This window comes from Acipenser ruthenus, chromosome 6 (genome assembly GCF_902713425.1).
Source record: "Acipenser ruthenus chromosome 6, fAciRut3.2 maternal haplotype, whole genome shotgun sequence".
Lineage (NCBI taxonomy): Eukaryota > Metazoa > Chordata > Actinopteri > Acipenseriformes > Acipenseridae > Acipenser > Acipenser ruthenus.
The window spans coordinates 37,119,435-37,144,005 of NC_081194.1; the positions used below are offsets into that span (position 1 = coordinate 37,119,435).

The 24,571-nt window shown below is 40.7% G+C and overlaps 1 protein-coding gene across 2 annotated transcripts in view; it reads right to left on the reverse strand.

Moving 5' to 3' along the window:
* The window catches only part of LOC117411587 (EMILIN-1-A-like), a 130,100-nt gene that overhangs the window by 27,348 nt on the left and 78,181 nt on the right, over positions 1-24,571 (reverse strand). For both annotated transcript variants that reach the window (XM_034019245.3, XM_034019244.3), the window contains exon 4: positions 397-2,571. In XM_034019245.3, the coding sequence (XP_033875136.3) occupies positions 397-2,571 (2,175 nt within the window). The remainder of the gene's footprint in view (positions 1-396; positions 2,572-24,571) is intronic.

Genomic DNA, 24,571 nt, shown 5'->3' on the forward strand with positions numbered 1-24,571 from the left:
AGATACAGAGGATTTAAAACAGAACTGTGGCGAAATGTACAAAAATGCCTACACACAAAAACTCCAGAAGAATGTGCCCGTGACCATAGGGATTTTGTTGTGGAAGACAGCAATGGAAAGAAGCTAATTTAAGTGTGCAAATACTGTCGAGTTACTACTATACATATTTTGACAGAAAAAGAAGACGCTTTTGGAATAAGATTAATTGTAAATGTACTGTATATATTCTGGTATTTAAACAGTGTCTATATGCCTGAAACTGTAAATCAGTACTAAGTCTATGCTAAAATTGGAAGTGCAACTATCTGTAGTTTTTACTTAGGGAAAAGTGCTAATGGACTGGGGCAAAGCCATTAGGATGGTATGCATGGATTGGATTGATAGGACTATACATACCCATAAAGTCCTGATGGGTAAAGTCCTGGAACTCATTGAATAAGGTGAGCATGGAGGAGTTCAAGAAGTTTAGTCGCTGATTAATTCCATCCAGCTGTGTGTTCTGAATGGTGTCCAAGTAGCCACTGTGGGTAATGACTGTACTATTCAACCCATGGACACAGTTCCAGAGGCTGGACACATGTTTGTTCAGGCCATCCTTAATTCTTTCCAAGCTGCCTGACACTGTGTCAAGCTTTCCGCAAAGGTTCTCCATCTTGGAAATCCTCTTTTCCAGGCCGTCAGATGACTGTTTACAGTCACCCATTTCTACCATGAAGTTGTTACCAAATCGATGGATCTCCCTACTGACATGGTCGAACCTGCCTTTGCTGTCCTCAATGTGCTCGTTCACCTCCTGCTGGATTTTGTCGATCTCAGAGATGATTTTGTCCTTAGTGGTGCCCAGGTCATGGATAACACTAGTGTGCTTCTGCACTGTATGTTCCAGGCCCTTGAGTGTGTCATTAATGGAGTTGAATGTCAGAATGACCTCTGAAAGCTCTCCTTGAATAGACTTCAAGTTGACGCTGGAAGTACCGCCGATAACGCTGTGCCCATCCAAAGGTTTCTGCTGGTTTAGACCATCCCCTCCTGCCTGGCCTTCGTCTGGCCTCTTCAAGACTACCTTACATTGTCCGCTGCATTTTTCTACTTCCTTTAGTTTCCCGACTTCTTCCTGTAGGTTTGAGCATATTTGGGCACAAGTTGTGTCCCCAGAATCCACTCTGGTACGTATGTTATTCAGATCCGTAGCCAGTTTATCTAAGTAGTCTTCTGTCTCATTCCGCAGAGAAACAAGTTGGTTTTCTACAGAGCTGCAAATGGTAAGACTTGTAGAGGCAGTGGAATCTAGTTCTTTCTCAAGGTTCTCTATGTTAGTAACAATCATATTGAAATGTTCACCATTGTGTCCTGTCAAGGTCTTCAGTTTCTGTACATCACGGCCAATATCTATCACTGTGTTCCTCAGTGACTCTCCAGAGATTGAGAGGTTCTTTATCTTGTTTCCAAAGTTTCGAATCTCTCCTTCATTTACAATGACCTTCCACTCCAAATTTTTCACTACATCTGACACTTTAGAGTCATCATCTTCTGGATGTGGAGGCCCACTGCTGACACAGATTTCAGCACAACTGTTAACTGCTGAAGTCAAATGAGTATCCATGTCAGATGTGAGGATGAAGACTTTGTTAAGGCCTTCGCCATGCTCAACAACTATGTCCTTTAAGCTGTCCACATTTTGAACTATGTTAGATATTTTGGCCCCATTTTCATCAAACCTATCATTAAACTCATTCCTCAAGTCATTTATCTCCTTATGTAAATAACCCTTTATGCCAGTTTGGACAAAGAGAGAATACTCTTCAGCATTCCTCTCTGTGATGTTTAGACGGCTTTCTAAGTTTTCCAGAAGGGCACTTACTTTCTCTTCTCTATTCAAAATGCATTCCTTCTCAATCTCAGCCAACTCGTTGTCCAGCCGCCCATTCAAAACATCATAAGCCTTAGACACAGAATCTAGCTTCCTCTCAATGTCACTGACTTTATGTTTGATCTGGTCCACTTGGGCACAACAGTCCCTTGAAGGCTGGTTGGATGAACCTGACACGTGTTTCTGCACAATCTCCATCACCTGCTTGTTCCGCTGGTCCACAGAGTTAATGAGTTTTTCTAGCCCCCGGATCCTGTCTCTGTCTTCCTCCTGCTGCCTCCTTAAGTTCTCCACTCGCGATTGGCAGGCCGAGCAAGACTTTTCTAAGTCTCTCACGATCTCTCCCTTCAATTCAGTGAGTTTTTGGTTTATTTTTGTGTCTGAATGTTCAATGAAGTTTTCACCCCCTTCACCATTTGTCTGAGATTTGTTGTTCAGGTGATTCAGCTCTTTATCATGCACCTGGATACGGTTGTCAAGATGCTGCATCCTTCTCTGAATGTCACTGAGGGTTTCCTTCATCTCTGGATGGGCAGCATCAGCTGGCTGCTTGCCGTTGACAGCTGTCTCTAGGGTCTTGCGGATCTCCTCATGAAACTTTTCATTCATCCCTCTCAGGGTGGACTGGAGGTCATGTAGATCTTTGGTCAGACTCTGGACCTTGCCTTCTAACTCTTTCACCTTGTCAGAGTCATGTCTTCCTGTAAAGAAGCATAGTATTTGTTATTTAAAGCACCAAGAGTTTTTTGCCAATGCTTTAGTATTTTTTTTGTTTATGCTTTAGCAAAAACTGTCTTTATTTTAGTTATTGCATTTATATAGCGCTTTTTATGCAAAAGTATAGCAAAGCACTGTACAGTACATAGCAGAAAAAAAAGAACAAACCACAATACATTTATACAACTGCCATAATCCGACCATTTAAATAACATATGGGTCAACAGGCGTGTAACATTTTATCAAGTATATCTTTTATATAATTATAAATGATTATGTGTGTTTTGGACGTTATATACACACAACAAACATAAGTGTGTCATTGTAACGATGTATATTTAGGAAACCTTGCAAAAATAATGTACATATCTTGAAAAAAAAAACAAAAAACAGTATTTGTGATGTGGTTGGACCAGTCACCATTAGGGTTGCCACCCGTTCTGGTTTTGCCTGGATTGTTCTCTTTTTGAGCAGTTGTCCTGGGAAATCTGTAAGACTTCTCGGGACATTAAATGTCAAAGTATAGGATTTATTTATTTATTTATTTGTACAAAATGACTCTGGTGTCCCGGTTTTTTGTAAATCAGGAGGTGGGAACCCTAGTCACCATGTACCTTGAATTAAGAAACATGTTTGATATATATGTTTGCAATATGTTGTTTTACTAAAAATTAATAAGATATGCTTTTAAAATATGGCAATGAAGTTCTGATAATTTATTGCACGTAGAAATACAGACAATCAAATACCAGGTTTCGAGTGTAACATATGGCGCCAATAATTAAAACTTCATGCTGATTAGAACTCGGCTCTCGCCAACATAAGCACCAACTAAGACGTAGCTTTACAGTAAACTAATGTGATCCATCTGTGTCTCCATCCATTTGCGTATCCTTCCATATGATGATGTAGATATCCTTCTGCCTGGTGTTGATGGCTGAAGTGTAATGCTGGCTCCAGGGATCAGCTTATTTTTCCTCGCCAGCACAACAGCACACACAACGGCTGCGATGCTGGCTCTGGGGATCAACCACAATGCGGTCTCCCCAGCGCATCAGCATGACAACCGTCTGGACTGAGCTAAGTAGGGTACATGTCTGCGGTCTTCAAGTGGGCACCTTCCATCATCGGTGTTTCGTCGACTAGCCCATGACACCTCAAGAGGGTGGCGTCCCAGCATCACCCCCCTCCGTCCCCCACTCAACTTATTTGCTAAATATTAACATCTGTACATCCAGAATGCAGTAATTATTTAAAATTGACTGATAATATATTCGTTGTATGAGTTCTCATTACATATAATGTATTCTTACACAAAATAAGAACATCTAAAATAAGTACTTGCTGTTGGTGTCAATATCAGGATGTGTTACGTCCGTACAGCAGTTTGTGCTGAAATGGTGCACTTTTTCATCACTGTCATAATCCTGTGTTTTACAGCAACCAATTTCTTTTTTTTTTTTTTTAAACAAGTCTTCACTCATTCCTCGAAGCAGGAATCTTTTACCTCAGCATAACATTGGTGTCCAACTACGTTACATCAGTGGAAATGAAACGCCAGGACCCATAAAATACAAATGGGGAAAAAAGGTATGTTTAAAATTCAATTATTATATTATTTTAGAAGTGTATTTAGTAAATTCACAAGTTGTTAATTATTGCTTATGATGTATTAATACTAAAGAAAAATATATGCTTTTGACACCAACCTGTACAGGTTTATCTGCTTGGGTTTTCAGTTTAAATGACGCGCATTATTAAACTACACTTGTTTTTTTTGCTGTTGAAAGTAACATTACAGTAGCGTGGCATGTAGGGGCAATAATAATTAATGAAAACTTTTATGATTTGTATTGTTTCTTGCTGTTCATATTTTATTTTATTTTATTATTATTTTTTCCAAAGCCTTGGGTTTTCAATTTAAAAATTATTAAACTATACTTGCTTTTATTTTACGATTTTTGTTCCTGCTGTTGAAAGTAACATTACAATAGCTAATGTAAGGGGCAATAATCACAATTAATGAAAGCTATATTTATTTTTTCTTGCCATTCATATTTTATTATTTGTATTATTTTATACAAAGCGACTTACAGGGATTACATTTAGGCCTAATTATTTGTTAAAATAAATAAATGAATAAACTCCAGCTATATTCAGCAAATAAACTGAAATAATTTCATTCAGAATACGCTTCATATCATTAATTGGTTGAAAAATGTGTAGATTGAAAATAAAGAAACGCAGGAAAAAACATTTTGCAATTAACAAATTGCCCTTAAGCATTTAAAGAAAACATTCAGAATACTAAGAGAACGATTTAAATAATGTTACAATTATTAACCCTGGTATTTCTTTTTCTCATCGAATTAAACTCAAGTTGACTTACAAGTCACTTGTTTACTGATGTAAACTTGATCAACAAATTTGTGGTGACGGTGCCCTTGTATGAAACTAAAACTTCTTTTTGCAAGCACTACACAAGTACCCTTACAAAAAATGACACACATTATATCCTCATCTAGTAATTTGGTATGCGACTCCTGTATTAAATATAATTCCTACTTTTAAATATATATAAGGCTAAGTTTAGTTTTCAGTTAAAGGAAAGGGTTTACAAAATATAGCCTTTTTTATTATAAGATCTCTTTAAAAATTACTCAGAGAACACGGAAGATTGCTAAGAAGAGCAACGAAACGTTCAGGGAGCAAACAGACACACCCTCTGCCAAAAAAACAAGGCATTGGAAACAAAAAATAAAGCAGAACCCAGAACTGTATGACCAATATAAGAAGGAAGCTGCCAGGTCGCGTTTGTACCTTTGTACCTCTTAAACCAAAGCACCCCCAAAAAAAAAAGTTAGCAAATGAGAAGGCAGAAGAGCATGTTAGAAAATAGAGAACAACAGAAAATAAAAAAAGTCTTTACCAGAAGTGAGCAGTATACCAAAGACTAACAAAATATGGACTGGAGGAGATGAAGAAAAACAAGCAGCCAAAAGAGCATACTGGCGTAAAAGAAGCAGGAGGAACGAGCCAAACAAACAATCTGCACAAAAAAGACGACGACAGCTAGAAAAAATAAGAAAATAAAGAACAAAAAGAAAGCAAAGTTTTGAATAAACAAATAAACTACAGAAACCCAAACACAGAGGACACTTCATCCCAATGTGGGGCTGATGGTGACTGCAGGACTGACTCGGCAAAACGAAAAACCCTCTCTAGGACAAGAAAAGCCATGCCGGAAAATCCAAGAAAATATGCAGAGACAGTTATTGATCTCATAAACAAAGCATCACCACGAAAAAAACATTTCATTAGAGAGTTAAAAATAAAACTATGTAAAAAACTACATTTTGAAACAATGGCATTGGAAACTCTAAAAGATAAGTTTGTGTACTTGAAAAATAAAAGAATGAAGGAGGTCAGGCAGCTGAAAGGGAATCTGGCCAGTGCGTTTTGTGTGCTAAAAAAGTACCGCTTGATAAGAAGTACGAACAGAAACTTGGGTGTTACCTCGCTTACTTTGAAGAGACAATCAAGGGCAGAAGACCATGCAAAGAAGAGGAGGAATTCCATGCCAATACATGTCATCAATGAAGTCAAAGATTTTTATGAACAAGTAGCAGTCATACTTCCTCACAAGAAAGCTGTCAGCAAGAAACGAGAAAGAAAAGGATCTGCGCTCAAAAATTGAAATAGTACAAAAACAACCTGTAATCTTAAGTTGTGATATTTACATCTTCATGATCAACTGACCATAAGTCTTTAAATTAAACAGATCTTGTAGCATGCAAGTTTTTCATAATATCTAACTTGTACCAGAAATATCTCAGTATGTATGCATTACTCTTAGATTGTCTGGGATACTGTGCACTTCTAGATTATTTCATTATTTTAACCAAAGTTTTAAATGTTGATGTTTTTAAATGACTTTCAAAGTCAGGGCCCCCATCTTACACGTTGCCCCTACGTGGCTGTTTTTTTATATCCTTTAGCAGGGGTCCCCAATCCTGTCCAGCAGATTTTATAGTTCTGTTTAAAGAGCAACTATCAGGGTTTTTAAAACAAATGAGTTATCCATCCCCACATGTTGCTAAGTAATCAATTTTAACTCTCATTGTTAGTATTCCGACAAGCTTTTACACTGTCCACAGCAAAGATGTCCTCAAATGGCCGCTCATGGAGAGCACGCCGTCTTCACAGGATGTTTAATTTATAGTTTAGTCTGTATTTCTTATCGACTTACAGTCGTAAAACAAAAATACATTTCAAGAATAACAGTACAAGTATTAATACAATTAAGAGCAAGATAAGATACATTGACTTCGGTTCTAGCAAGTACAAGTATATGACAAAATATGATTCAATAATAGTATTATTACTATTATTTAGTCATTAGCAGACACCTTTATAATTTTTATTAAGTAATTTAGCTGCAGACACCTTTATCCATTGCGACGGTTTTTTTTTTAATCTTACATATAATGTACTACATATACATTACAAGGGTAACAACATCACTACAAAAAACTGTGTGAGAAAAAGAGACATATGGTAGCATAAAGGCAGACCAGTAGTAGTGCCAACGTTTTTTCTTGTAGATACTGAGCAGATCACCTTACTCTTATTGCAAACAACAAATTAAATGATAAAACAAAAAGGTACGAGGATAAAAATAAATGTAAGTAAATAATACTACTTAAAGTACTCTGGGTTCTGCATGCCTAATGGGATGGGTGCGCTTGGTAATTCCTGCACAGGTCATTGAATCGCGGTTTCATTCCAGTCAGTGATATTCGCATGTCACACTCCATATGCAGACGTGTTCTATGCTTTGTCTTCAGTGCTGTCAGTGTGGAAAACCCAGTCTCACACATATATGTTGTAGCAAAGGGTAAAATCGTTCTTAGAGCTTTTTTGCTAACAACAGGGTACTCATCCATAATGTGTATCCAGAACTGTGGTAACGGAACAGCAGAGAATTGAATCTTTAAAGTCCCATCGTTTGACATTTCAATCAACTCCTCTTGGGATTTCAGGTCCAGGTCTGTATCGATTTCAGAATCAAAGGGATTTCGGATCCAATTCAAATGTTTGTTTTCGGGCTCCCGAGTGGCGCATCCAGTAAAAGCACTTGCGTAGAGTGCCGGATGCGCCCTATAGTCTGGACATCGCGAGTTCAAGTCCAGGCTATTCCTTTGCCGACCGAGGACGGGAGCTCCCAGAGGGGGAGGGAGGGTTAGGTCGGCCAGGGGGTCGTCGGCTCACCGCGCACCAGCGACCTCTGTAGTCTGGCCAGGCGCCTGTGGGCTTGCATGTAGTGTTGTCCTCCGACGCTGTAGCTCTTGGGTGGCTGCATGGTGTCCGCAGTGTGAAAAAAAGCGGTCGGCTGACGGCACGCACTTCAGAGGACAGTGTGTGTTCGTCTTCACCCTCCCGAGTCAGCGCAGGGGTGGTAGCGGTGAGCTGAGCATAATAAAATAATTGGCCATTCCAAATTGGGAGAAAATAATAAAAATAATTGGCAACGACTAAATTTATAAAAAAAAAAAAATTCTGGAAAGTATTCACTTAAGTACTGTTGCAGATGAATCAAATGAGACACGATTGGCAGAGTGCTGCTTGTGCTTATGCTGGAACATTTAAGTTCTTCATGTAAAAGTGGAAACATTTCTGTCACTCCTTCATTAAGTTTATTTTCCCAGAGACCATTTTTTTTAGTGAATGCTCTAATTTTGTCTTGCATATTTAATACGGTTACGTCACAGCCTTGGATGCTTTGATTCAGAGCATTTAACTGCATTTACCATTTAGCTGTTTACCCATCCATCCATTACTGATCTGCTTCTCTTGGTGAGGGTCGCGGCTATAGTTGTTTATTTAAATTGTAATTGCAATTCACCCCGCTTTTGTGATAATGGTACATACTCTCAGCATGAAACAAGCAACCAGGGACATTCGAAGTACATATGCAGGACAGGGGGCGCGAGGGCATGGGTTTTAAGATGTGTTTGTTTAACTTTTAAGATTTTCTTTTAAATATTTCACACATAATTTTCTTTTGTTAAATAATTTTACATATTTGCTGCGGATCCCCTGAAGCTTCAGGGTCCGCGGCCCCCAGTTTGGGAACCCCCTGGCGTATACTATACTCTGCCTATACCCCCCGTACCTTACTATTGTTGGTACTGTGCGTGAGTGGTAAGTGTTGTGTTCTGTTTGTAAATAAATAATGTGCGGCATGCTCAAAGTGCACCTCTGTGTCCCCGTGCCTCCATTCCGACTCTCACCTGCTTCAGTCACAGTGTCAACACAAACCTATCACAATTCCACACAAATGTCTCAGCATGGTGGGTTGTTATTGCTGAGCTGAAGTTTTTGCTTGCGGTTATAAAGACAATACAGGTTACAGGTTCTAGATGTCACAATACTTATGAACACTTAAATTAAGCATATAGCTTACTGTTTTCTTAAATGCCCTTTATAATAATATGTTAACCATATAAACAAAGAACATTTGTTTATATGGTTAACATAACATAATATTATAAAGATCAGTAATACGCGTGTAACATGGACACCACAGTGTCCATGTTACATGTGAATTTAAAATAAAAGTACCCCTTTCACGACAGATAAATATTAAGACAAATTTACATTTAAAAAAATGTTAGAATAATCTCTTTTGATGTCTAAAAAAACTAAAATGTATAATTTCCAGTTAGACTTTAGTGAAATAACAATGTCAATTGAAGTCAATATTAACACAGTTACATGCATTACATGTCTGAGGATGTTAAACATTATTTATATTATATATTGCTAAATGTAAGTAATCAATCAATAAAAGTCTTCAAAAAGACTAACTTGTGAAGTTGTTTACAACTCTAAGCACCATGCTAAATATAAAAAGCACCCCTTTCTGGTGTCAATGTTACATACAGATAGTAGGATGGTCATTGAATAAAACTGTCAAATGAAAATAACTTTTTGTTTTTTTTTTATCTCGAGACTTACTTGTTATATAAACGGACACCCTAGACATTGCATAACTAAAGAAATACATACAATAAATGTTTTTTTTTAATTTTGACCATGTGTTCCCACTTTTGGTACAAAGAATTGGAGACTGACCCATTTATAAATAACAGTATACACAATACAAAAGCAGCAATTTTAAAGTTACATTAAAACCCACCAAGATAAAATGCATTTTTTAGTCTTCCCTGACAAACAAAGCCAGAGCATTCCATAATTTCGGAGCTCTACAAGAAAAAGCCCTACCTCCCATGGTGCTTTTGTTGACCCTAGCAATAAACCAGCAGCCCCGCATTCTGTGATCTCAGAGTGCGGCTTGGAAGGTACGGGATCAGTAACTCCTGCAAATAACGAGGTGCTAATCCATTCAGGACCTTGTAAGTTAACAGCAAAATTTTAAAATCAACAGAGGTAATATGTTCACTTTTTCTGGTTTTAGTCAGAATTCCAGTAGTGTTATTTTGAACAAGCTGCAAGCGGGATACCACATGTTTTGGGACACCAGAAAAAAGTGCTACAATAATCAGTTCTACAACAACAACAACAACAACAACAACAACATGTTATTTATATAGCACCTTTCATAGCAAATATCCCAAGGCACTTTACAAGATTTAAACAAACAAAAAGAAAAGGTACAGTTAGGTACAGTTAAACAGTTAAAAGTACAGTTAGGTACAGTTAAAACCCAATTTCAAATAGTAAGTCTTTAAAGAAGTTTAAAAAAAAAAAAAACTATAGGAGAGTCTGAACTCAATATAATTTGGCAAGGAGTTCCAAAGTCTGGGTGCATAAACAGAACAAGCCCCGTCAACCTGAGTGCGCAGCCTGGAGTTGGGGACAACCAACAGACCAGCCTCAGAGGAACGCAGATGGCGAGCAGGGTCATAGGGAGTAAGCAGGTCTGCAATATATGAAGGAGCAGTGCCATTTAGAGCTTTACAGGTTAGCATTGCAATTTTAAAATCAATCCTAAAGTTAACAGGCAACCAATGGAGTTTACATAGTACAGGTGAAATATGATCACAAGATTTTGATCTAGTTAGGATACGAGCAGCAGCATTCTGAACATACTGGAGCCTTCTAAGAGTATTAATAGGAAGGCCACAAAACAAAGCGTTGCAGTAATCCAATCTCGAGCTGACGAGTGCATGAACTAACCTTTCTGCACCTACTGCTGATAGAAAAGGACGTAAATAGGCAATATTGCGGAAGTGAAAAAAGCTGTCCTAACAACACTGCGTAAGTGAGGTTCTGGTTAAGGAGGAATCCATAATAAACACCCAAGTTCCTAATACTAGAACTGACTTTAATATCGGAACCATCTAATGACCGTGAGGAGAAAGTAACTCTGTGCAAATGATTCACAGATCTCAGTAGCAAAATTTCAGATTTCAGAATTTAACTGAAGGAAATTATCATGCATCCATCTTTTATATCAGCAGTACAGTCAGACAGAAGAGAAACTGCTATTTCAAAATTTGTTTTAAAAGAAATAAACTTGGGTGTCATTGGCATAAAAATGAAAATTTACACCAAAATGTTTGAAAACCTGACCTAAAGGCAGCATTTAAATTGTAAATAGTAGAGGGTCCAACAAAGATCTAAACCAAATTGATCTAAACCAAATTGAAGGCAATGCCTGAGATTTCAACAGTCTCCTCTAACCCTAACCCAATAGAGAGCAATGCCTGAGATTCCAACAGTCTCCTCTAACCCTAACCCAATCGAGAGCAATGCCTGAGATTCCAACAGTCTCCTCTGACCTAAGTAAAATATTGTGATCAACCGTCTCAAATGCTGCACTAAGACTGCACCCAGCTACCTCCAGACCCTCATCTCTCCCTACACCCCCACTCGACCTCTCCGCTCCACCTGCACTAGAAGACTGGCTCTACCTCCGCTACGCTCCCCTGCCTCCAGAGCCCGCTCCTTCTCCACCCTTGCTCCGCAGTGGTGGAATGACCTTCCTACAGATGTCAGGACTGCCCAGTCCCTGACCACATTCCGGCGCCTCCTTAAGACTCACCTCTCAAACAGCACCTGTAGAACTCCTCTGTTGTATCCTGGGGCACTATCACCCTTCATTTAAATGTGCTTTATTTTGCTCTTATCTGCCCCCTATTTTACTGCATTTAATCCTGTACTTCAGAATATTGTAATCGGCCAAGTGTTTAACCTGTAGTATTTTGTACTTAATCATATCCTGATGTAACTATCACTATTATCTGCTGTATTATTGAATTGTGGTTTGTCACACTTGAACAAAAATTATTGTATTTCTTGCTCTTATTGTATGACTTGTATTGCAACACTTGAATGTATTTGTATTTGCTTGCGATTGTAAGTCACCCTGGATAAGGGCGTCTGCTAAGAAATAAATAATAATAATAAATAATAATAATAATAATAATGTTCTAAAACTTTGGCCAGAAAAGGCAAATTAGAAATGGGCCTGTAATTGCTCAGCTGACTGGGATCAAGAGTGGGCTTCTTGAGTAACAGTTTAAGTACTGCTTGTTTTAAAAGTGCAGGGACCACCCCAGTATCAGACAGGAGTTAATAACAGTACTAATAACTGGCCCAATTACGGAGATACTTGAACAAATTAATGAAGAAGGGACAGGATCCACAAAAGATGTGGTGGGCTTCAATTTTGAAATAAGAATAGTGACCTCTGACACAGAAACCTTCTGGAAACCCATTATAGGAGCTCCCAAGAAGGCCTGGTCAAATCTTAGAGGTGATATCTGAAGGGGATGCGTAAAACTGATATTGTCTAATATTTGTTACCTTATTTTGAAAGAAACCAGGTAACTACAGACCACACAGTTTAGTTGGTTCTTTTGCCACACAGTTGTTATATATATATATATATATATATATATATATATATATATATATATATATATATATATATATATATATTAGGCAGCTTATTTCCGCGCCAGCAAACTGAAGAGCCTCAACAAAAGAGCCGGGAGTCTAGCTGTGGGAGTCTAGCTGTGGGAGTCCAGCGAGGGAGGCCTGCGCCGAGAAGCTGTTCGAATAGATCCGAACCTAACGGCGCTCTGGAAGATGCCATCTACTAGTCAGGTCTGTACCCTCCACCCCACCGCTCCCACTGTACCTATTTGTCTTGCCTGTCCTGCTATAACTGTTTCTCACATCCCTGTTCTGTCCTCTCGCCCTCGTCCTCTGCCCTCTCTCTGCCGCTGCTCCTCCAACCCCTCTAACCTCATCCCTCTGCCTCTCCCCCCTCCTGCACTCTCTGGTGCACTCTGGAACTGTCACTCTTCTGCTAGCAAAGCTGATTTAATCTCTGCCTTTGCCTCCCACCTCTCTCTCGATTTCCTTGCTCTCACTGAAACCTGATAACACTAACTCCTGCTGCCCTGTCCTCTCTCTACGTCCTGTCCCATACACCGCGTCTCACTGGACGAAGAGGTGGGACTGGTCTTCTCCTCCCTCCCTCCTTACTCTTTTCTGTCCCCTCCGACCTCTCCTCACTCTCTTGTTAATACCTTTGAATTTCATGCAGTCCAACTAACCTTTCCCTGTCAACTCCTGCTAATTGTACTGTACCGTCCCCCTGGACCTCTCGCTCACTTTCTAGATGAACTCGACTATCTACTCTCCTCCCTCCCCTCTCCGTCTACCCCAACCGTCCTGTTAGGTGACTTCAATATCCATCTCTCCAACCCCAGCCACTCTGCCGGATTCATCCCTCTCCTTCACTCCTTCGACTTCTGTCTCTCTCCATCCCCTCCTACCCACAAAGCTGACCGTCAACTGGACCTCACTTTCTCCAGGGCCTGCTGCCCCTCCACCCTCTCTGTCACCCCACTGGACCTCTCTGATCACTATTTCATCTCTTTTTCTCTCTCTCCCCTCTCTCCCTGCTCCTCCTACCCCCACTGTCACCTCTCACCGTAACCTCTGCTCTCTCACCCCCTCTGTCCTTGCCTCCACTGCTCTCTCTTACCTCCCTCCTATCGACTCCTTCTCAGAACTCTCTGCTACCACCACCCTCTTCTCCCCCCTCACCTCCTCCCTCGACGCCCTCTGTCCCCTCCCCTCCCCTCCCCTCCCCTCCCCAACCCTGGCTCTCCTCTGCGCTCCGCTCAGCAAGAATCACACTGCGATCTGCTGAAAAGAAATGGAAGAGAACCAAACTCCCTGCTGCCCTAGACCTCTACCGCACTCTTCTCTCCTCCTTCTCCTCTACTCTCTCCTCTGCTAAATGTACTTATTTCCAATCTGTACTCCAAGCCTCCACTAAAAACCCACGTAAACTATTCTCTACCTTCTCCTCCCTCCTAAACCCTCCCTCCCTCCTCTATCTCCCCTGATGACTTTGCCTCCTTCTTCTCTTCTAAAATCTCAGATATCCGCAAACTCTTTAACACCTCTCCCTCCCCCGCACCCCCTCCTGCTCCAACCCCTACACCCACTGCATCCCCTACTAACTCACCCTCCTTCTCCACCTTCTCGCCCCTCTCAGACTCTGACCTCTCCTCCCTGCTCCGTGGTGGGTTTGTAACCCACCACGTGTGCCCTGTACCCCCTCCCCACTCACCTCTTTCAAGCTGCTGCTCCTGCTCTACTTCCCTTCATCTCCTCCCTTCTCAACACCTCTCTCCTTTCTGGTCTCTTTCCCTCTGCCTTCAAACAAGCCTCTATCACTCCCCTCCTCAAAAAACCTACCCTCGACCCACCTCCCTCCGGAGCTACCGTCCTGTCTCCCTCCTACCCTTCCTCTCCAAAACCCTCGAGCGGGCTGTACACCGCCAGCTCTCTGCTTTCCTGTTCAACCACTCTCTACTCGACCCTCTCCGATCTGGCTTCCGCTATGCTCAGTCCACTGAAACCGCCCTCCTGTCTGTCACCAACTCACTAAAGTGTGCCCGAGCTGCCTCGTCCTAATTCTCCTCGACATCTCTGCTGCCTTTGACACTGTCGATCACTCTATTCTACTATCCTCTCTCACTGACCTGGGAATCTCTGACACTGCTCTGGCCTGGTTCTCCTCCTACCTCTCCAACTGCACTTACCAGATAACCTGGCGTGGAGTAACCTCCACACCTCGCCCTCTCTCAACAGGAGTCCCCCAAGGGTCAGTCTTGGGTCCTCTCCTGTTCTCTCTCTACACCCACTCCCTGGGCCCCCTCATCGCATCCTATGGTTTCTCCTACCATTTCTATGCTGATGATGCTCAGATCTTCCTCTCCTTCCCCACCTCTGACTCCACCATCCCCTCCCGTATCTCTACCTGTCTGTCTGCTATCTCCTCCTGGATGCACTCGCATCACCTCAAACTCAGCCTCTCTAAATCTGACCGCCTTTTCTTTCCCTCTTCCTCCTCTGATCTCTCTATCTCTGTTCCTCTGGAATCTACCACACTCTCTCCCTCCTCCTCAGCTAAGAACCTCGGAGTCACCCTGGACCCCTGCCTCTCTTATTCCCAGCACATCTCCACTCTGGCACGCACTTGCCGATTCTTCCTGAGCAACATCCGAAGAATCTGACCCTTCCTCACCAACTACGCAACCCAACTCCTGGTCTAGGCCTTGGTACTCTCCCGCCTAGACTACTGCAACTCCCTCCTGGCTGGCCTCCCTGTGTCCGCCACCCGTCCGCTCCAGCTCATCCAGAACTCCGCTGCTCGCCTGGTGTTTTCTCTGCCTCGCTTCTCCCATGCAACTCCACTACTCCGCTCACTCCACTGGCTCCCGATCACCGCTCGCATCCAGTTCAAGAGTCTTGTACTAGCCTACAGATGCCTTGACCAGACTGCATCCAGCTACCTCCAGACCCTCATCTCTCCCTACACCCCCACTCGACCTCTCCGCTCCGCCTGCACTAGAAGACTGGTTCTACCTCCTTTACGCTTCCCTGCCTCCAGAGCCCGCTCCTTCTCCACCCTTGCCCCGCAGTGGTGGAATGACCTTCCTACAGATGTCAGGACTGCCCAGTCCCTGACCACATTCCGGCGTCTCCTCAAGACTCATTTCTTCAGAAAGCACCTGTAGAACTCCTCTGTTTTCCCCCCGGGACACTAATCACCCTTCCTTAAATGCGCTTTACTTGCTCTTATCTGCCCCCTATTTTACTGCATTTAATCCTGTACTTTAGAGTACTGTAATCTGTCAAGTGTTATTTAATCGGTAGTATTTTGTATTTAATTATACCTTGATGTAACTATCACTGACACTGTTATCTGCTGTATTATTGAATCGTATTTTGTCATACTTGTACTTGCTAGAACCAAAGTCATTGTATATATCTTGCTCTTAATTGTAGTATTACTTGTACTGTGATTCTTGAAATGTATTTGTTTACGACTGTAAGTTGCCCTGGATAAGGGCATCTGCTAAGAAATAAATAATAATAAAAAAAAAATAATAAAGAAATGGGAGAAGTCATTGCAGCTGTGAGAGGAGCCAATGTTATGAGAAAGTACACTTCATCTAGTTGTATGTCATATTGGATTATTTTAACAATACAGATAGATAAACATGGTGTAAGCAGTAAGCTTTGATACTGCTGGAAAATGTTGGGAAACATAGAAAATGATGTACAACAACTGGACTGTATAATACAGAGTCTTTTGCACTGTGCAAAAGAAAGGGTTAATGTATGTTTCAAACTAGTAGTGCGAGCATGCAAGAGTGAGTGGAACAGAAGCAGCTGGGAGTGCACATTTTGTCTACCAAAGCAGAGCATCCTGTTATTGGTACATTTTGTGGTAAATAGGATAGGTTTAGCAAGAACTCGATGTATTGGAAAGAATGGTTTGAGGAAATGAAGCTACTTTTGGGACTACATTTGGGGGCTGATTCGTGAAAGTGATTTACAGTATAATCGTAAATCTAGAAAAACTATTCACTTCTAAATCTTTTGTAGTCATTTTTGTATTACTTTAGTATAAATACATGTTAATTTGGATTCATATGTTGTTTTTTTCTGACTTTATGTGAACGAAAAGACACAAATTCGCCTGTTTTCTCATTGGAAATAGGTAAATTTCAAAATATCACTGTCCTGGTCACAAAAGCAAAGTTTGTGGGGAATAATAGCCATTTTCTATACTTTTGAGGCATAAGCAATTAGGAAATAACACTTACTACCCAGGAACCAAAAAAAAAAAAAAATTTGTTACACGGTGTAATCTGTATTATAACTGTGCGAAAGCGGGATGGCATTTCATATGTTCCATGTCCGTGTGATAGATCATTTTTTTGTACAAGTTTCAAGAAAATACATGCTGTAGTTTTTAAGTTACAGAATCTCAAAAGACTGCTACATGTTTAAACACCATATAAGGCAGGTGGATAGTACTCATTGGGCCTCATTTACGAATGGAGTTAGCGCACATGTAAAGTAGTGAGCCTAACATGCACAATAAATCTAAATTTACTGCCTCATTTACTAAAAGAGAACGCATTCATTTACATGCACAGTATTTGGCTAATTTACATACCATACTGTGCACTCTATATGTATTGTGAGCGATAATTTAAATGTGCATGATAATGTCAGAGACTTACCCATAACCACAGTGATATCAAAAGCCCCAGCAGTCCTGGTGTAGCTTTTGGTCAGTAGCTTATTGTGAAGGTGGAGGTGTCTTACATTGACCGAAAATGACACAGCACAAAACAGACACAGCACTCAGCAGCAGGACTGGCATAGGCAATGTAAATTGAAACTGCACGGCTTACCTTTTAATTAAAAACATGTATTCCTTCTCTGATATGTCTGAATGCATACGGCTAACCCATTAGTTTCTAAAATTGCATTATACTGTATTGTTTTGGAATTCTTCTTTAAAACAACACGCCTCTTTAATATAAACATAAGAACATAAGACAGTTTACAAACAAGGAGGCCATTCAGCCCATCTTGCTCGTTTGGTTGTTAGTAGCTTATTGATCCCAGAATCTCATCAAGCAGCTTCTTGAAGGATCCCAGGGTGTCAGCTTCAACAACATTACTGGGGAATTGGTTCTAGACCCTCACAATTCTCTATCTAAAAAAAGTGCCTCCTATTTTCTGTTCTGAAAGCCCCTTTATCTAATCTCCATTTGTGACCCCGGGTCCTTGTTTCTTTTTTCAGGTCAAAAAAGTCCCCTGGGTCAACACTGTCTGTACCTTTTAGGATTTTGAATGTTTGAATCAGATCGCTGCGTAGTCTTCTTTGTTCAAGACTACATAGATTCAATTCTTTTAGCCTGTCTGCATACGACATGCCTTTTAAACCTGGGATATTTCTGGTTGCTCTTCTTTGCACTTTGTAACGAGACGACCAGAACTGAACACAATATTCTAGATGAGGTCTTACTAATACATTAGGTTTAACATTACTTCCCTAGATTTAAATTCAACACTTCTCACAATATATCCGAGCATCTTGTTGGCCTTTGTTATAGCTTCCCCACATTGTCTAGATGAAGACATTTCTGAGTCAACATAAACTCCTAGGTCTTTTTCAAAGATTCTGAATGACCTGTTCACTGCGACACCGAGTGAGGCGACAGCATGGGAGAAGTACGAGTGGACAAGTACAGCGCAGTTAGAAGCAGAAAGGAGGAATTACATCTTTAAATTAAACCTTGAATTGCTTTAATCAGAAAACATTGCAGCTTAAAGTCTAACAGCTGTGTGTCTTTTTCTGATAAGCTGAAACTTGGAGCAGCTGATTCAAATTCTGCGCCGTTCTGAGACATGGGGGAGGGGTGGAGCCTGCAGCACCACGCACAAACAAACAAAAGGCTGTCAGTGTTCACTGCGACAGCGAGTGAGGTGACAGCGTGGGAGATGTACAAGTGGACAAGTACAGTGCAGTTAGAAGCAGTTTGAAAGCAGGTTGACAGCTGCAGAAGCTAAACTGAACTTCCAAAAAAATAATAATAATAATAATAAAACATGGTCTTCAAGCCAGTAATCAGTGACAACTGCATGATGTGGGAAATCCGAGAAAACCCAACAGAGCTCAAGTTTATGTGAAGTGCCGCACGATCCAGGACTTGCTTCAATGAGTAAGTCTGTTAGAAATGCAGCTGGAGGAAATGAGACAGCAAAAGGAGCACAACCTTTCAGAAATCCAAACATCCAACAACTTTGAGCAACTTAAACATTTAGATGACCAAAACCAACATCAAGAGAATGAAAAGAACAACATCCAAGACCCTATAAACAGTGCTGACCAGGCAGCAAAAAGAAGGGAGGTCATGATTTTTGGGGACTCCATATTGAGAAACACAGCAAGTTCAGTTCGCAGTTTGGACCCCCTTTCTACAACAGTGTGCTGCCTTCCAGGAGCCTCTGTCACGCACATCACTGAGAACGTGGACAGGCTCCTAGAACGAATAGGAAACGACCCGGTAGTAGTCATCCACATAGGTACAAACAACATTGGAAGAGACAGGCCAAGATCACTGCAAAACAAATTCAGAGAGCTAGGAAGGAAATTAAAAGACAAGACCAAAACTGTGGTATTTTCTAGGATACTCCAGGCACCTTGCAAAGGACCTTATGGACAGCTGGAAATACAAAATCAAAATGCATGGCTGAAATTGTGGTGCACAAAGGAAGGCTTCACCTTTCTTGAACACTGGAGCACATTCTACAACAAGGACTATCTATATAGGCGGGATGGACTGCACTTAAACAGAAAGGGAACCAATCTACTCGGAGAAAGGATCCTTGAGGAGGTCCAGAAGCATTTAAACTAGAAAAGAAGGGGGGAGAAGACAAAAAAACAGAAGGGAGACCACATCAAAACAAGGGCAACAACTCAGGTAAGACAACTATTAAATGTATTTATCTTAATGCTAGAAGTCTCAGAAACAAAATGTTAGAACTTGAAGTTACTGCACTAACAAGTAACTACGATGTGATAGGTGTTACAGAAACTTGGTTGTCTGAGAGTATTGGAGACGAATATAATATTATTCGGTACACACTGTATAGGAAAGACAGGCAGGACAGAAAAGGCGGAGGGGTAGCGCTATAAATGGTTTGGGGATCCTGAGTGAGTTTTTCTGGGAATGCTACTCCAAAAATAGAGCCTCCAGTGTTCGAGTTGCAGGCTGGGCCAGCTGTAGACCCAAGCTCTGATGAACCAGGGCATCTCCTGTGCTTTGGGACTCTGGAGTTTTTGTTTCTGTTCTTCAGAAAAAAATGATTTGTATAGGCTTTGTATGTACTGCCCCAGACTGCAGCCACTGTTTGGGCTTTTGGTAGATATGTTTATTTTTGGGGTGAGGTACTTCAAAAGGGCAAAGAATAAGTGCCAATTGGCAAACTTTTTAGTGGGGCAAGCCAAACTAGCAATCATTAAAAGCAGAAAAAATAATAAAAGTAACTTTCTGACAATGGATGTGATTGCTGTATTTAAAGTGAAGGCTTGTATTCTCTCTCTCTCTCTCTCTCTCTACATATATATATATATATATATATATATATATATATATATATATATATATATATATATATATATAAATGTAATTATAAATGTAATTAAAAAATAGTAATGTTTTAAGACGGTTGTTGATTATAATGTTTTATATGATTGTAATTTATATGATTGTTCACCAAACTAAAACTAAATATATATATATAGATAGATAGATAGATAGATAGATAGATAGATAGATAGATATACATATATATATATATGGTTGTTGTGGTTTTGGACCTCACCTCACCTGCCCAGTGACTACACATGGTGTTGAAGTGAACCCACCTTCTGTACCAGTTAAACAGCGTGTGCTGGAAAGCCTTGTCAGAACATGGGTCAGGTAAGGGTGCAGTGGGGGCCTTACCTGATAATTTCCCATTTTTTTCAAAAATTGTCATGTCTTACTGTCAAGTAAAGCATAGTTGTTTTTTTTATGTTTAATAAGAATATATGTGCTATAATAGTTTGCTGTCATATCACTATGCAATAATGGAATAAGTGCTATTAAATAAACCGTATAATTCAATATACTTTAATCAATACTTGTCATTGTCTTTACTATTCAGTATTAAATCACATGATTAAAATTAAGGTATACATACCACAATTCCCTACAACACCTTTGCTTCAAAGGAAGATCCTTTTGGCAAACCAGATAAATATTTCTGGCTGCTAAAAGGTCCTGGAAGGACTGATATAGACTAAAGAGAAAATATATTTAAGAAAATTGAAAGATTTCAAACAAAATAAGTAATACAGAAGTCTATAGGAATGAATAACAATATTGTGAATCAAACAAATCAGTAATAAATAAGAAAACATTAAGAATATCACAAATTAACTAAGTTAAAGCTCTGATCTGCCTGCATTAAACACTGACATGTTTCATATCAAAAGGAAGGTATATTTTATAGGAACATATAATAAAACCTGATATAAACTAGGAGTAGAGTGTCAAGCTTTATTTCCTTAAAAAGTTATAAGCACATTCTGAGGAGACAGTGCTTAACACCTCACCTCAACTCTGATACAGCCAGCCAATCAGAAACCTCCTATAGCCTCATTTGTTCCAAACTCCCATAAAACAAGAATTTTCTAAACTAAAATTTGTCTTCAAAAGCAGCTATAAACAGGGGTTCACATAACTGGTATGCAGGTACGCATTCGCACCAATACAAAAAAATGCAGACTTCCAGTACATTTTTAGCAAGCAAGCATTTTTCATGAAGGCAACGAAGGTCAAGTATATTATCTGGCTGTGACCTAACCAGTGATAGCAGAGATCTCTATTAAGCCATCCATTCAGAGAAAGGGTGCAGTTACAGGGAGTGGCATTGTGGAACCTCATTGATGCTTCACATCCAAAACTGAGAGGAGGTGTTTGAGAGCTGTTACGTTTAAACGCAAGTTAAAAAAATACATTTAGCATTTTACTTCAAATAACATTTTCCCCCACAGTTATATCTAGGCTTTTTTGAATATGCCATTGAAAAATGTCTCATTTAGCAAAACCCCGTTATCATAGTCAACATGCAACAAAACCATGGTTACCAATATTCTAATTGAAATGATGTTTGGTCACAGCTGAGCTATACATTTAAAAATGGTCTCAAACCATAGTAAATGCAGCATATAAAAGGCCTTTATAGCACATTTACGAATAAAAATAACATGCACAGAACAAAACACTAGATAGTTGAACAGAACTAACTTGCACTTATTATTCAGAGTCTGAGCTCCTCCCTCTCCTGCTTCAGCACAGTCGGACTCAGAGTCACAGGCAAGGCAGACTGGCCCGCTTCGTCCTGCCGCGGAGACTTCAGCCGTCGGCCAGGGTATTGTGCACAATATTTTATTTTCTCGTTAGGCAATTTTGTGTATGTGGCTGCTGTACTGTCTGAGTGAGTTGTCTGCATTGCATCTATGCGGCTATCCAATCACATTAACCTGCAGTCATATGATGTGGTGTGCTGTCATTTGTTAAAAGGCAAGCATGCAACATCTCCCAACAGTTGCTGCCAACATTCTGTCTGGTGTGGATTTGCCCATACATTGAGACTGCACATCTGTATCCACTGAATTGGTTGAAAGTGTAAGGCCAAGTTTTGCCAAGTTATACAGATGTGGACATCAATTAGAAACAGTCCCAAAACACGGTTACCCAAAGGTATCTGGCATTCTTTAATAAAGTCCATATATGCAACATGTTCATTGTCATTTTATTTACAGAGATGCATTTAGTCATATAAGAAAACAACGTATGGAGGCAGGCAGTTTGAGGTTGTCTGCTGTCACACAGAGCATTACAATGCGCTGTTTCTCATTTCCAGTTGTGATTACTCACACATGTTTTTCTCCCTTTTTGTGAACTGTGGTATTGCTTGACAAGTAGAAAAAGACGGGGTCGGATAATAACTTGACCGTAATAACGAAACACTGAAATTGTAAAAGCTTCTCTTCGAATTCCTCAGGAAGGTAATGATGCTTTGTGACAGGGAGGACCTGTTCAGCTGTGGTAAACAGGAAGGCTTGCCCAGAGCTGAGCTGATCGGGAGATCCTGATTGGCTGGGGGATGTGCCCGGAGAGCCTATGCCTGTTTAAGAATGCAGAAACACCAGTTCAAGGCTACAGCATCATGTGCATAGCTGCACAGACTGGCGCTGAATGAAAGCTTGCTGTGTTTACATCGAGGAGGAGAGCGTAACTACTACGGAACCCTTCAATTGCCAGTCAGTCACATTGTTGGTTGTGTACTCAGTCACATCTTTTGTTTAATACACGCATCACTATACCAGTGGGGTGCCGTGACAAAATGGATTGGGGTAGCAGAGTCGTCGAAACCCGCCCCCTCCAGCTATCCTCCTAACTGCAGTGCTAACCAAGGAATATTCATGTTTTGGGGTTGCTCACTAATGATTGGTCATCTGTCAGAGCTTTGACTTTCCCCATCAGTTGCTAAAGCAGGGCCTTCAAGTGAGGAAGGGAATACACTGCACGCCACTGCACTATACTGAAATTGGTTTAAAAATGCATCTTAAATTCGAAGGAATACAGTAGTTTTTCTCTCTTTATACCCACTTGACGGGGCAGGAGCCAGGCTACCTATGGAGATGTCGCCTGACTTCTCGGAGAGCCGCCCACTGTTAGGACCAAGTCCTCGGCAGGACGAGGTCTGTGTCGGGGTGAGGTCACTGCTGCAGATTATGAAAGGGCTGCATCGTGATGCGGTTAATGCCAAGGCTGGGTGCTCGGCACTCTCAGGGACATAGAGTTAGTAAAGATTGCAAACATATAAGAGAGGGCCCACCATTTGCTAAGGCCCGACATATAGAAGGGGGTCCCTGCTGCTTGGGGGACCAGACACACAGGGGAGATGTGAATGTATAATTAAACTGCTGATGACATCCAGAAGGAACAACAGAAGGAATTGTATATTCTGAGCATCTTAAAAAAACTAAAAAATGCAGTTAGATATATAGTTTCCATTGTTAGATTATCAAGTGGAGAGAAGCAACCTTGACGGAGAATTGAAATCAAATTGCTCAGAATATCTATAGAGATTGGCAGACGAGGAGAAGCGGTTGGAGAACTCTTAGAGATTCCAAGCAGGAGGAGACGGACAGCTGGTATTGATAGGCGAGTTGGGGAGGTAATGGACATCAAGCAAAATTGATATTGCATTCTTGACAGATAGAATTTGATTGTAGTTGCTGCAAGATGTAGAGAGTCCTTTGTTTGCACTATAAAAGCCATAATCCAGTCCTGGTTGAATGGGGTTGGATTAATCCTGCTTTGGGAGCAGAAAGTCAAATAGGTGGTCCAGCCAGTGGAATAAGAGGATCTGGTGGAAGAAGCGAGTGCTGCAGCCATGAATGCTTGCGCTGTATTGAGTAGTCCACTGATAATTGGATTTAGTTGAAAATTAGTTTGTTGAACTGGGGTGTCACTGCTGGAGTTGGCAGAGCTGTAGGGACCAGACAGTGAAATCTGTAAATCTGTAAATGAGAAAGAGCATCAGCTGCATTATTATAATTGCCCTGTGGATAGCGGGCTTGGATTAGAAAATGATTTGATACTGAAATCCATATTAGTCACCGCAGTAGTTGCATAATAAGAAGTGAACTGGAACTGCCTTTATTGATAATATGAACTGTCGATTTGAACTGGAACGGCCTTTATTGATGAACTATCGCAAAAGAATAGTATTGATTTATTTGACCAAAGATGACCCCATAGATATGCTGCCATGACTACTGGGTACATTTCAAGAAGAGCTGTGGATTTTAGATGCGGTGATAGATTTTCAATTTCTAGTGGCCAAGCACTAGAAAACCACTGATTGTTTAAAAGACCTCCGAATCCTGTGAATGAAGCGTCCGTAAATAAAGCCAGGTCATGAGATGCTGGAAAAGTGGAGACTTTGGAGCTACTGGGCAGATGGCTTTTGAATGAGCGTCCCTGCAGAAACTGCACATAT